The sequence below is a fragment of the Myotis myotis genome, unplaced genomic scaffold (assembly GCF_014108235.1).
Source record: "Myotis myotis isolate mMyoMyo1 unplaced genomic scaffold, mMyoMyo1.p scaffold_m19_p_2, whole genome shotgun sequence".
Classification (NCBI taxonomy): domain Eukaryota; kingdom Metazoa; phylum Chordata; class Mammalia; order Chiroptera; family Vespertilionidae; genus Myotis; species Myotis myotis.
Genome location: NW_023416324.1, coordinates 181664748 through 181678172, shown reverse-complemented (window position 1 = coordinate 181678172; position 13425 = coordinate 181664748). Strand labels below are relative to the sequence as shown.

The window sequence follows — 13425 nt, the reverse complement described above, 5'->3', positions numbered from 1 at the left end:
CCCCCTGTCACCCACAGAGCAGGGCCAATCAGGGGTTGTGGCGCCGCCCCCATGATGCTGATCCCGGGACCAGGAGGCCTCTCCTCTCCGCTGATCTGGGGGCTGGGAGGCCTCTCCGCTCAGCTGATCACGGGGCCAGGAGGTCTGTGGTTCTGCTGATCCTGGGGCTGTGAGGCCTCGCTGCTCTGCGGCTTTGGGGCTGTTTGGCTTTGCCTCAATGCTTGGAGCCTGCGTATGCAAATTAACCGCCATCTTTTGGCTTCTATAATTGAAACATTTTATCTTTTGGAGCTGTTGCTTCAGGAGATCAGAGCCGGGCAGGGGGGGTACCTTGGCTTCCTCCATCGCCGGGGCAACCAAGCCTCCTGTTCACTTCAGCTGCCTGGCTGCCAGCCACCATCTTGGTTGGCAGGTAATTTGCATATTGCCCTGATTAGCCAATGGGAAGCGTGTCAGAGGTACGGTTAATTACCATGCTTGTCTATTATTAGATTAGACAAGGATCAAGGGGCTAGGGAGCTCTGTGGGGCCTCTTGTAGAAGGGCACTAATCCCAATAGTAAGGCAAAAACACTCATGTCCCAATCACCACCCAAAGGTCCCCATCTCTTAATATCATTACTTTGGAAATTAGGTTTTCAGCATATGAATTTTTTTCTGGGGGGGCATACATATTCATGCCACATAGATCTCCTTGCATCTTGAAATTTGTCTACATCTGCAAGTATAAAATGACTAATTACTGTTTTCCTGATTCATTTAAACCATATACCACTAAGGTTCTGATATCACGTTAGCACTTTACTGATAGTCTATAAAGCCATAAGACCATTCTACCAAAAATATATCTTATTAAGTCTTTTGAAGTGAGTTTTTAAATGTTTAAAATATCATGTATACTTTTGTGGCCTTTCTTTTTGATAATCATGTTGATTAAAAACATCCCATTATACCACACTTAAAACAAAATTTAATGTATTAAAATAAAAAAAATGATTTCAGACTTGGATCTTATAGTCAACGTATTGTGTTCTATATATGTCTGTATGAAAAAAACAAAAACAAAAAACAGGAAAAACTTCAAAGAATTATCTCATATGAGTAAAATTAAGCATTATTTTATAGATACAAATAATGTCAAATGTCATAGGGTTCTACTCATTTTAATTTAAAAAAATTCTGTGATTGATTAATCAGATACGTAGAATGAAGTCCAACAATCAACTGAAACCTTAAAGCAATTTAGAGTCCTTTTGAATCTTTAAAGAAAATCCAATAAGCACTTGAAAAACAAAATCAATGAAGAGTTTTAAATGTTTTATTCTGCTTTCCACAGGATCCCAGTTTTCTCTCCGAGGCCCTTTTCCCTAAAGGTGCAACAAAAATTGAAGAAATGGATCCTTTTTTCAAACTTCATGAAACAATTACCAAGGTAGGGGAGGAATGCATTCATGAGCAGGTTGGGAAAGCTTTGTTCTTCTTTTTTTTTTTTTTTTTTTTTTTTTTTTTTTTTTTTTTTTTTTTGGTAGATGGAGGAAGGGAAAATAACAAATCCAGAGAAAGCTATATACTTTTTATTTGTAGTATGTACTGGAAAGGATTTCAAGTGTCTCCTATTATTTTACTAACATGATAAGCAAAATCAAGATCATACAACCAATAACTGAAGATTTGTTTATCAAATCAATCTTTAACATAATAATTAGGTTTTATCTTTAATTTGATAGTAGATTTGTGGTATATTCTCAAGCATAGCTCTGCATTTTAGATTAAGAAAAATACAAAATGAATCTTTGAATTTCTCTATCTTCAAAGTTTTGTTTCAATATTTAAGGAAATTCATTGTTTGAGGTAATTCTTAGATGCAGTAAGAATTTTTAAAAAGGCTCCTTTCTTTAATAATAAAGATAGATTGTGTTTATAATGAATTTAATTACTGTAAGGTTATCATTACCAGTTTTTCCTGTATAATAGTTTATAGATAGGAGAAAGTATATAATATGGAGAAAATTAAATTCTGTAGTATGAAGTAAATACATTTTTTATTGTGATGAAAAACATATAACATACAATTTTCCATCTTTTTAAAAAAATTATAGTTCACATTCAATATTATTCTGTATTAGTTTCAGGAGCACAACATAGTGGTTAGACAATCATATACTTTACAGAGTAATCCTCCTGATATTTCAAGTACCGCCCCCCCACAGCCCATACATAGCTATTACAATATTATCTCCCCCCTGCCCCATTGACCGCTCCCTTACCACTCCCATCTTCCAGCACATGCCCTCACCACCCCGCCCTAGTGTCTGTGGCCATTAGTAATGCTTATATGCATGCGTACAAGTCCTTTGGTTGATCTCTTACCCCTTCCCCCCCCTGTCTTCCCTTAAATTCTACAGTATGGAGCAAATAAATTTAATGCCTGACATCATATAACATAATAAGAATTTTACATCAATTATTTGTTTAACCTTTCATTTACCAACTGTTTAACCTATCATAATCTGTCTTTTGGGGATAAAGTTTGTAGAGGATATTGGAATTTAGAACTTTTAAAATAATCTATATTTATATATGCTCACTTGAAAGATTGATGACTCATTCTTAAATCTTCTTAGTAAGATTTTTCAAGACTGTCTTCCTTCTTTAGAAAAAAAAGGAAAAAAGTAGATATGATGAACTAAACTCAGAGTGGCAACAGAATGAGTTCCAATGTCAAGGATAGCATTCTAGATCTATCCCTAACATTTAAAAGCTGTGCACACTGCCCTAACCGGTTTGGCTCAGTGGATAGAGCATCAGCCTGTGGACTGAAGGGTCCCAGGTTCGATTCCGGTCAAGGGCATGTACCTTGGTTGCGGGCACATCCTCAGTAGGAGGTGTGCAGGAGGCAGCTGATCAATGTTTCTAACTCTCTATCTTCTCTCCCTTCCTCTCTGTAAAAAATCAATAAAATATATTTAAAAAATAATAAAAATAAAATAAAAGCTGTGCACATTCATTTTTTTTTCTCAACTTTTGTAATAAGAGGTCTTTGGATCACATTTTACTTAAAAATTTCCCATGTTCAAAATAATTGCATCTTAACTACACTTTATTTGGATTATAGCAAGATATAAGAGTCAGGAGAGATGATAGATAGGTAGAAAGGTAGATAGATGATAGATAGATGATAGAGTATATATATCTATGTTTATTTTGATAAGCATGTTTATATATACTTATATATACACATTAAATGGTAATTGTATCTATACTAAAACAATATATTAAATAGATGTTGGAAGACTTCTATGTCTATGAAAAATTAAAACCTGTTCAGGTGCAGAAGTAGGAATTCAGGGACATTTTTGATGACCATTTATAATTTTCCAAAGTTGATTCTGTGTCCCCAGTCATCATGTATTCCTTTGGCAACTCATGTTGCAGACACAGGCTAATAGAAAATATTGTGCTTCAGAATTTTAATCTTACTTCACCAATAAGAAAACATGTGGAACCATAAAAAGGTCTATTTAATAGATACTTCATTTTAAAGTGAAAATTTCTTTGATCATGAACAAGACAAAAGTATAAACATAGAGGGGTTGAATAGAACATGTATTAGGTAATATGGAACATGGATTTCAGTTCTATCTTGACTACCAACTAGCTATATTATTTAGTATAAATTTATTTTATTTTTTTATATAAAAAAGGAGTATAAGTCATAATGGTTTTCCTTTCTAGGATTCTGTGAGGTTGGAAATATTATGTATAGATTTTCTCTAGAAATGCAATATGTATTAATTAGGTATAATTATTAATATATTAAAAATGCTAGGCCCTGCCTGGTGTGGTTCAGTGGTTGAGCATCATCCTATGCATCAAAAGATTGCCAGTTTGATTCTCAGTTAGGGCCCATGCCCGGTTATGAGTTTGATCCCCAGTAAGTGGCAGGCAGAAGGCAGCCAATCAGTGCTTCTTTCTCACATCTATATTTCTCTCTCTCTCCCTCTCCCTTTCTCTCTATTTAAAAAAAAATCAATAAAAATAGTAAAAAAGGCTAGTTTTATAGAGATCATGTATCATAGAAATGTGTAGTTGAAACCTGTGTAATCTTATTAACCAATGATACCCCAATAAATTTAATTAAAAAGAAAGAAAATAGAGGGAAAAAAAACTCTAAAACTTACCTCCAGAAAAAAATGCTAGTTCTAAAGTCTTCTGATTTTCAAATTAGGCCCTTGCCTACATTTTCAGAATTTTGGTTTTACTTTAAAGAAGAAAAAATAAAAAGAATAACAAAATAATTTAGACAAGAAATCACTAAGCTAATTAAAGGCTGAGAATTTACTGATAAATTAATGTGTACAAATGGAGCATAAAATTTAATTTGTGAAGGTCTTTAGAATATTTCTTTCAATAAGGATAATAGTGGTATTATTACAGTCTATCACCTGTTTAGTACACTTCTGAGCCACCTAGTATTCTATTATGCAAATAATACTGGACTTTGAATAACAAGTCCCATCTAGTACAACTTCTGCCACTGTCAACTATTTTAAAATGTTTTGGAACATGAAAAACACTTTGTAAAATGATAAAGCACAAATATTATTGATATTATACCAATATGCTAATATTGAAAAATTAGAATTATACCAATACTAAAATATTTCAATAAATCAGAAATATTTTAATTAATTTTATAATTCTTTCAGTAGATGTTATAATTGGATACACAACACCATAAAACTATTACATATTTTATATAATCTAATTAAATAAATACAACAAATACATACATGTAATATAAATATGTATTTATGTAATACAATCTACTATCTTTCCCAACTAACTTTACATTCTAGACCTTTTGTTATAGTTCACAAATATGATTAATGCTAAATTAAATTATAACTTCAAAGTATTAGAAAGTTAATAATTTGTCATTGGTACCTTTCTGAAGTAAAAAATAAACAGATACATCATACTGATACATGGAATGTGAGCTATGAGTTCTTGTCCTTGAAATTTGTTTTCCAATGTTGTCCTGAAGTTCTTTTAAAAAATATTTTTTACAAAGTGTAAATTTATCTTGGCATTTGTCTTTTTGATATAAAGCATGGAACCTAAGAAAGTAATGAATGAGACTCAATATTGATTTCAAAAGGCAATTTATCATGGCTTCAATGACAGTCAGATGGTACAATATGAAGTTGCCAGAGGGCGCCACATGCAGCATCAATGTTGAAGTGCCTCCTTATCCTCTATAATTACCTTAAGAAATAGCATTTGTTTTTTTAATTATCATAGAAGCCAACCTAATTCCTTTAAAGGTTAAACATGAATAAAATACCAATATAAATCTTAGATGCTTAATCCTTTAATAAGTGAGTAAGAATCACCATGGATTTATGTTTTGAAATAGGCTTATTTCTCCTTCTATACTAAGGAATTTTCTAGTGATGTTTTAAAATCTTCAACATTTAGATCATAAATTGTTATTAGTTATCTAATCATCCTGATAGCCTACCATAAGCCAAGGATAATTCAAAACACTTGAAATACAAAAACAATTAATACACAGGAGTAGGCTCATGCCAGTAAACAGGTGAGCAAATCATTTCACTATAATGTGCTAAAAATGTCATAGTAATGTGGATAAAGTGTGGGAGGAAAGAAGATGGAGCTTTTGCCTATGCCTAGGGGAATTGAAGAATTTATGAGAGGTGACATTTGAGAAATATAAGCAATTTTAACTTTATTTTAATGTCAATGAGTTTTCTTGGAGAAATCTTTAAAGAGCTTGTTGGTGGTAGTGTGTGAAAAATGATGATGTGTGTTTTGGAAAATATATGACAGGTTTCAGGGATGTTTTTTAAGATTGAATGACAGAATATGGGATTTACTGGGTAGAGACTATAAAGCAGACTGAAGAATAAAGGATAGTTTCAATAATTCTATCTTGAGCATAGTTTGTATTATTTATAAATATATTTTTACTAGAAGCCCAATGCATGAAACTCATGCACTTGGCGGGGAGGGGTGGTCCCTCAGCCTAGCCTGCACCCTCTCACAGTCAGGGACCACTCAGGGGATGTCCGACTGCAGACTAAGGCCAGATCCCCTTGGGCCTAAGCGTGCAGTCAGACATCCCTCTCACAATCCAGGATCCCTGGCTCCTTACCACCTGCTCCTCCTTCCTTACCACTTGACTTGCTGCTCTTTAGCACTGCCACCGCTGCTGAGCTTGCCATCTGTGAGCCCAGCTTCTGGCTGAGCGGCCACTCCCCCTGTGGGAATGCACTGACCACCAGGAGGTAGCTCCTGCATTGAGCATCTGCCCCAGGTGGTTGGTGCACATCATAGCGACCAGTCATTCTGGTCATTCCACCATAATGGTCCCTTAGGCTTTTATTATTATAAATTGATTTCAGAGAGGAAGGGAGAGGGAGAGAGAGAGATAGAAACATCAACAATGAGAGAGAATTATTGATTGGCTGCCTCCTGCATGGGGATTGATCATGTACCCTGATTGGGAATAGAACTGTGACCTCCTGGTTCATAGGTCGACACTCAACACTGAGCCACTCTGGCTGGAGAGAGTTGATATTTTTGAATTAACCAAATTAGGGGCTGCTTGGAGAAAGTGTTAAAGAGTTTGACATTGAACATGTAGATTTTTGGATGCTACAGAGCATCTAAGCAGATACGTCAAGGAGATGGTTGGATACAGGAGGTTAGCACTTAGAAAGAAGTAGGGCCTAGAAATGCATTATCTGATATAATAACACTTGTCACATGTGGATTTAAATTACGTTTAAAAAAATAAATACACTTAAAATTTTATTTCCCTATTCTCATTAGCCACAATTTATATGCTTAGTCACAACATATGGCTAGTGGCTACTGCATTGGATGACACAAATTATAGAACATTTTCATCATCAGTGATGGAGATAATGTTACCCTGGCAACACTTATGCACAAGAGGACGAGCTAAAAGAAAGGGGAATACCCAGATCAAAGTGATTCAGGTTATACGCAGGAAAAGAATATTATCAAAAGAAGAAAATGTTCAAAAATATATTCACTCACCACTTTGCACCCATTTGTTTGTCTATCAATAAAAAAACAAAACAAAACAAAAAAAACAACAGAAAATAGCAAGTGCTGGCAGAGTATGGAAAAATTGGAACACTTGTGTACTATTGGAGGGAATGAAAAATGGTATAGCTACTGTGGAAAAAGGTATAGAGGTTCCTAAAAATAATAAACAGAGAATTACCATATAATAGACCAATTCTATTTCTGAGTATATACCCCATAAAATTGAAAACGGGGTTTCAAAGATATATTGGTATACACATGTTGATAGCAGCATTATTCATAACAGCTAAAATGTGGCAGCAACCCAACATGGGTGAATGGAATAGCCAAATATGGTATATCTGAACAATGGAATATTATTACTCAGCCTTAAAACGAAAATTCTGACATATGTACAACATGATGAAACTTGAAGACACAATGCTAAGTGAAATAAGTCAACTATAAAAAGACATACGCTGTAGAATTCCACATATATGAAGTACTTAGAGTAATAAAAATCATGCAGACAGAAGATAGAATTGTGGTTGCCAGGTGTTATGGGGTGGGTAGACTGGGGATTTATTGTTAAATGGGCATAGAGATTCTGTTTTAAAATGAGAAAAATGTTATGAAGATCAATGATGGTGGTGATGGTTATCATTATGAATGTATTTAGTACCATTGAACTGTATACATAGCAGTGGTTAAGATGGTAAATTTTACATTATGTGCATTTGATGAAAATAAAATATTGGGGGAAAAGTATATTCACCCAATCAACAGCTCTTTTACTGTAAGTTTTGAGCCAATTATTTTGAATTGTAAAATTATTTTTATCTTTATCCCTGATCCTGTTTTTTGCTGTTCTATACAGTATAAGTGGCTTCATATGGCTTATTACCCAGTTCTTTGTTCCATTTTTATAGATATGTTATCCTGTGTTTATTTTATATGTTTTTGAATTTAATATATTTTATTAGCATTTTCGAGCTAAAATTTTGCCATAATAGACATTCAACTAATGAGGACTGATAAGTTGTATTTTAAACAAAACAAAACACTAAAGCTATATTTAGAAGGATAGGACTTTAAAATTAAAAGTGAATATGAAAGGCTTGGGTGGCAGAGGAAAGAAACTATCATATAGCTAGAGGCCTGGTGCATGAATTCATGCACCGGTGGGGTCCCTTGGCCTGGCCTGTGGGGATCCGGCCAAACCTGGCTCTCTGACATCCCACGAGGGGTCCCAGATTGCAAGAGGGCACAGGCCAGACTGAGGGACGGCACCAGTGCAGGATTAGGGTTGGGGAGGGATGGCGGGAGTGCTCCAGGGCAGGGCCAAGGAGGGATTGCTGGAGGGCTCCAGGGTATATCTGGCCCATCTCACCCAGTCCCAATCAGCCAGACTCCAACAGCAAGCTAACCTACCAGTTGGAGTGTCTACCCCTGGTGGTCAGTGTGCATCATAGCAACTGGTTGAATGGTTGAATGGATGGTTGTACACTTAGCATATTAGGCTTTTATTATATAGAATTGGTAAATAGTTACTTTTTTTCTGAAAGCCCTATATTGTATATTGTATTTTTAAATCTGAGTATGAATGGTGCATCCAGTAAAACAAAATGTTCCTTATACATGTGGTACCATGGAAACCAGCAAATTACTTAATTCTGCTTGTGCGCTTGCTCAAAAAATATCAGTTTATTAATTCTTTCATTGTTTTTCCCACCTTAAGAAAAATTTTTTTTTAATTTAATTAGTATAAGATATACAATATTAATATGTTTATTTTATGTTAGTGTTCTGGATATTGGCAATTCTAATGGGTGTATAATGGTATCATTGTTGTTTTAGTTTGCAGTTCCCTAATAACATATGATGTGGAGCTACTTTTCATCCTTGCCATCTGTATATCTTTTTGGCGAGGTGTCTCTTATCCATTTTTTAAAATTGGGTTGTGTGTTTTCTTACATTGAGTTTCAGAAGTTCTTTGTGTATTTTGAATAACAATTCTTTATCAGATGTGCATTTTTAAGATATTTTCTTTCATTTTATGTCTTGCCTCTTTATTTCCTTAACAGTGTCTTTTGTAGAGAAGAATAAATTTAAATTTTAACAAAGGTCAGTTTATTAATTTTTTCTTTCATGGATTGTGTCTTTGGTGTTGTACTAAAACATCACCAAACCTAAGGTCACCTAAATTTTCATACATGTACTTTTTCTTACAATGCCCATCTGTTCTTGCATGCTTGTCTGCTTTATCCATTAGAGCCAATAGCCTATTAATCATAGTTGTTTTAAATTCCCAGTCTGGTAATTCCAACATCCCTGTCATGTCTGGTCCGATGCTTGCGATGCTTGTTCAGTGTCTTGAATTTGTGTGTTTTTTTTTTGCCCTTTATATGCCTTGTGTTTTTTTTGTTTGTTTTGTTTTATTTTGCTTTGGTTTTTGATAGCCAGATATATTATATGGGTAAAAGAATCTGCTGTAAATTGGCCTTTGGTAATGTTATGGTAAGGTGTGGCAGTGGGGAAGTATTTTATAGTTCTATGATTAGGTCTCAGCCTTTTGGTGAGCCTATGCCCTATGCTATGAATTTCACTAATGCTTCTCAGTTCTTGTGGTTTTTGTTTTTATTATATCTTGGGTAGAGGATGGCTGGAGGGAGCTGGAAGTTGTGCATTTCTCTTTCCTTGCCCATGTTGGAGTTGGGTACTTCCCTTTAATTAGGTCAAGTAGACTGATGAAAACCCAGCTGTTTAGGCTCTATTAAATAATGCCTCCAGGCTTTGTTAAGAACAGAATGCTCTGGAATATGTAAAATGGCTCCTTTTTTTCCTCCTCTGTACAGGGAGCACAAGAAGGCTTTTTCTCTGATACTCACTGTGAGAACCTGGTAGAGCTCCTGGAGATTAAGCTCACAAAAGTGTGGGGTTCCTCAGATGATTGGATCCCCTGGAGATTTTAATTCTCAGAGTTGTCCCAGTCAGCCTCCAGTAATTCATCAGTTACAGTTCAGCTTTTCTTACCCTGGCATTGGTTCCTGCAGAGGTTACTCTGATAAACTGTGATGCTCTCTATCTACCTGTCTATCCATTTTGGGGGGTAGTAGTTTGCCCTGTGACCTCACTTCTCTGATGGACCTAAGAAGAATGGTTGATTTTCTTTTAGATTGTGCTTCTTTTTATTCTCTGTGACTTCTAAGCTCCTTACCTGCTGTACTGGAAAGAGGAAATCTTCAGTAATCATTTGATGACATGATTTCTTGCAAATCGATTTTTAAAATTCTTATATATTTCAGAACCAATATTAAACATTTTACAACATATTCTTTCAAAAAGCAAAAAATAAATTACATTAAAATGATTGCTCCAATTACTTGTATCTCTTACATAGTATCTTTACTATCCATAGAAAGCTTTCTTTTGACTGTTTTCTACAAGAAAAAAAGAAAAAGCATTAGAGTCTGTCAGTTCTGAGTCAGCATTAAATGCTAAAGCATGAATTTTCTACAGGGTTAACATTAGTCACTTGTGTTTAATGACTCAAAAAATATTCTTCCTTTTTAAATGTATTATTAAAGAAATATAGGAGATGGTACTCGTTTTCCACCTCCTTACATCCAATCTCTGAAATGCTTAGTATGCAAAAGATTCATAACAACAGATCATATTGTAATTGATGAATTCGTTAATCCAATATTCTATTATTCCTGCACAATTCTCTATATTGCATTTCTGATGTTCACTGAGACACTTGTTCCATTGTTTGAAGCAATCTGAGGAACATTTTTCTTTCTAGTAATATTAAAACTCCGAGTGGCAGTTAAATTATTATTAACACAACAGTGAAATTGAGTCTGTCAGAAACCTACCATTATTTTTCCCCTTTGGGAAAAAATGTGACTAGTAGGCATTGTTCATGGTGTCTTGTCCCTGTGTAACCATCTTCTATGGGTACACAATTCCCAAGACAAAGTGTACCTGTTCTAGTAAGATATCAGTAAAAGTAATTAAAGAAAGTCTCAGCCCAATATAGGATCTCTGTGAATTTTATGTTATATTAATATATTTCTTAAAATATGTTTTTATGATTTCAGAGAAAGGAAGGGATATGGAGAGAGGAATAGAAACATCAATGATGAGAGATGGGGATAGAGTCCCCAGTCTGGGCATGTGCCCTGACTGGGAATCAAATAGTGACCTCCTGGTTCGTGGGTCGATGCTCAACCACTGAACAACATGGGTCAGGAAATATGCTTTTATTTAGTATAGGATTTTTGGAGAACATTATTCTTAAATTGATATAAATGTCTTCCTTTTTTATGTAATGTCATAATAGAGGTACTTTACTAAAATTATTTGGATATTACACTATCCCATAGAGAAAATAGTAAGAATAACATGGTATTTATTCCCATTATATATGTGGAGAAAGTGTCACAATGAGATCAAGTTGCAGAAAACAGTATTTGTGTATGTCAAAACCGGTTTGGCTCAGTGGATAGAGCGTCGGCCTGCGGATCGAAAGGTCCCGGGTTCGATTCCGGTCAAGGGCATGTACCTGGCTTGCGGGCACATCCCCAGTAGGAGATGTGCAGGAGGCAGCTGATCGATGTTTCTCTCTCATCGATGTTTCTAACTCTCTATCTCTCTCCCTTCCTCTCTGTAAAAAATCAATAAAATATATTAAAAAAAAAAAGAAGATATTTAAAAAAAAAAAAAAAAAACAGTATTTGTGTAAACCTAGAAATCAAGGTTAGTAATTCTTATATAGTTTGTACTTAACAATGTAGTTATAACTCCTCTTACTTACAGCTACAAATGTTAACTTAATTATGGAGTGGTTTAAATAGAGACCGATGGTAGTGTCTTCAAAGATGAAAAACATTTAAATAATTCTAATTTTAACCATTTCAGTTAATATTAATTGCATTTGACTCACAGTCATTCTTTAGAGATGATTAACCAGGATCACTTTGATTAATAGAGTCATATTCTGCTATAATACTATTTTAAACACATGACTTGTGAAATATGAATCTGAAATTGTTTTAAATGTCATTATTAAAATATGTTTGTACTAGTTGTTGTAATATTAAGATTCCTAGAGCATAGTAACTGAAAAAAAATCATTGTACTCATTCTATAACTACAGAATAAAGAGGCAACTAAAATGTAGAATAATTTTATTTTCTTAAGATATCATTCTCAGCTATAGCTTAGAAATACAGCTCAGAAGCCTTATATAAGTAAAGAACAAAAGAGAAAAAACCAAATATATTTTATTAAGTTTTCTGAATTTCAAAGGCATGTTGTATTATGAGCTAATAGAATTTCTTGTGCAGTCTTTACATGCTTAGAAAAACTGGCTATAATTTCTATTGTGAGTGAGCAAATAGGAGTGTCTTCCAAGCATCTCTATTTAGCAAAGCAATTGCAATGATATTCTTTTATCTTATGTATGTGTACATTTGAGGTTATTCTCAAACTCTGGATTTAAAACTTTTTATTGTTAAAAACACTCTTGAATTTTCTTTTGCTATATCAAATTATTGTTACTCAATGCAAAATGTCTCCCTAGAGATCTACATTTTATGTGTTCATGACACTAGTTAAACCAGAAAATATCCCAAAGATGTACTTGCAATGCAGAGGATGTACTTTGTAATAAAGAAGGTTGGTTAAAACTACTCAGGGGAGATGATGGGATATTAAAACCAACCTCTAAACTTTAAAAAGAAAATATTATAGGTGTGTATTTTCTTCATAAATGTATAATTAAACTCAATATCTTCATTTACTAAAATTGGAGATAGTGCTGACTATATTTTCTGTTGCCTGGAGAGATTTGGTTTATTGTTTTTCATTATACTACACAAATGTAGTTTTTAAAGGCATGCCTTACACTACCAGTTTCTTTTGTTACTGCTTGTGTTTTTATTACTCAAAAGTGGATTATTACACAATATAAGATTGTCCAAATTTGAGACTCGGTTTTAGAGAAGTTAATCATCACAGTAGCCAGTTTGCTACAACATGCTAAAACAGTTATTACTGCAGATTTAGATAGGAATACATAGAAAGGTTGTTATTCTCTGAGCATACATTTTTCTTTTATATTTGATAAAGACATTTTAACATGCATGTGTTACAGAATATAAATATTATCTATATAGAGAGAGAGGTAATATGCTAATTGGTCCTAATGGTGTCACAGTCACCAACGCTAAGGAGGAGGCTGCCTGTGCATGCAAGGTGGGGCATTGCTCCCAGAGACCTGGTGGAAGCCGGGAGGTGCCTGGATGAGGCCTGTGCCCAGGAAGGCGGGGGTGAAAGTCCA

At 34.4% G+C, this 13425-nt stretch overlaps 1 protein-coding gene across 3 annotated transcripts in view; it reads left to right on the top strand.

The window, feature by feature from the left end:
- Positions 1 to 13425, top strand: part of NAALADL2 (N-acetylated alpha-linked acidic dipeptidase like 2) — a 935329-nt gene that overhangs the window by 778116 nt on the left and 143788 nt on the right. For all 3 annotated transcript variants that reach the window (XM_036349786.1, XM_036349785.1, XM_036349787.1), the window contains exon 11: positions 1336 to 1431. In XM_036349786.1, the coding sequence (XP_036205679.1) occupies positions 1336 to 1431 (96 nt within the window). The remainder of the gene's footprint in view (positions 1 to 1335; positions 1432 to 13425) is intronic.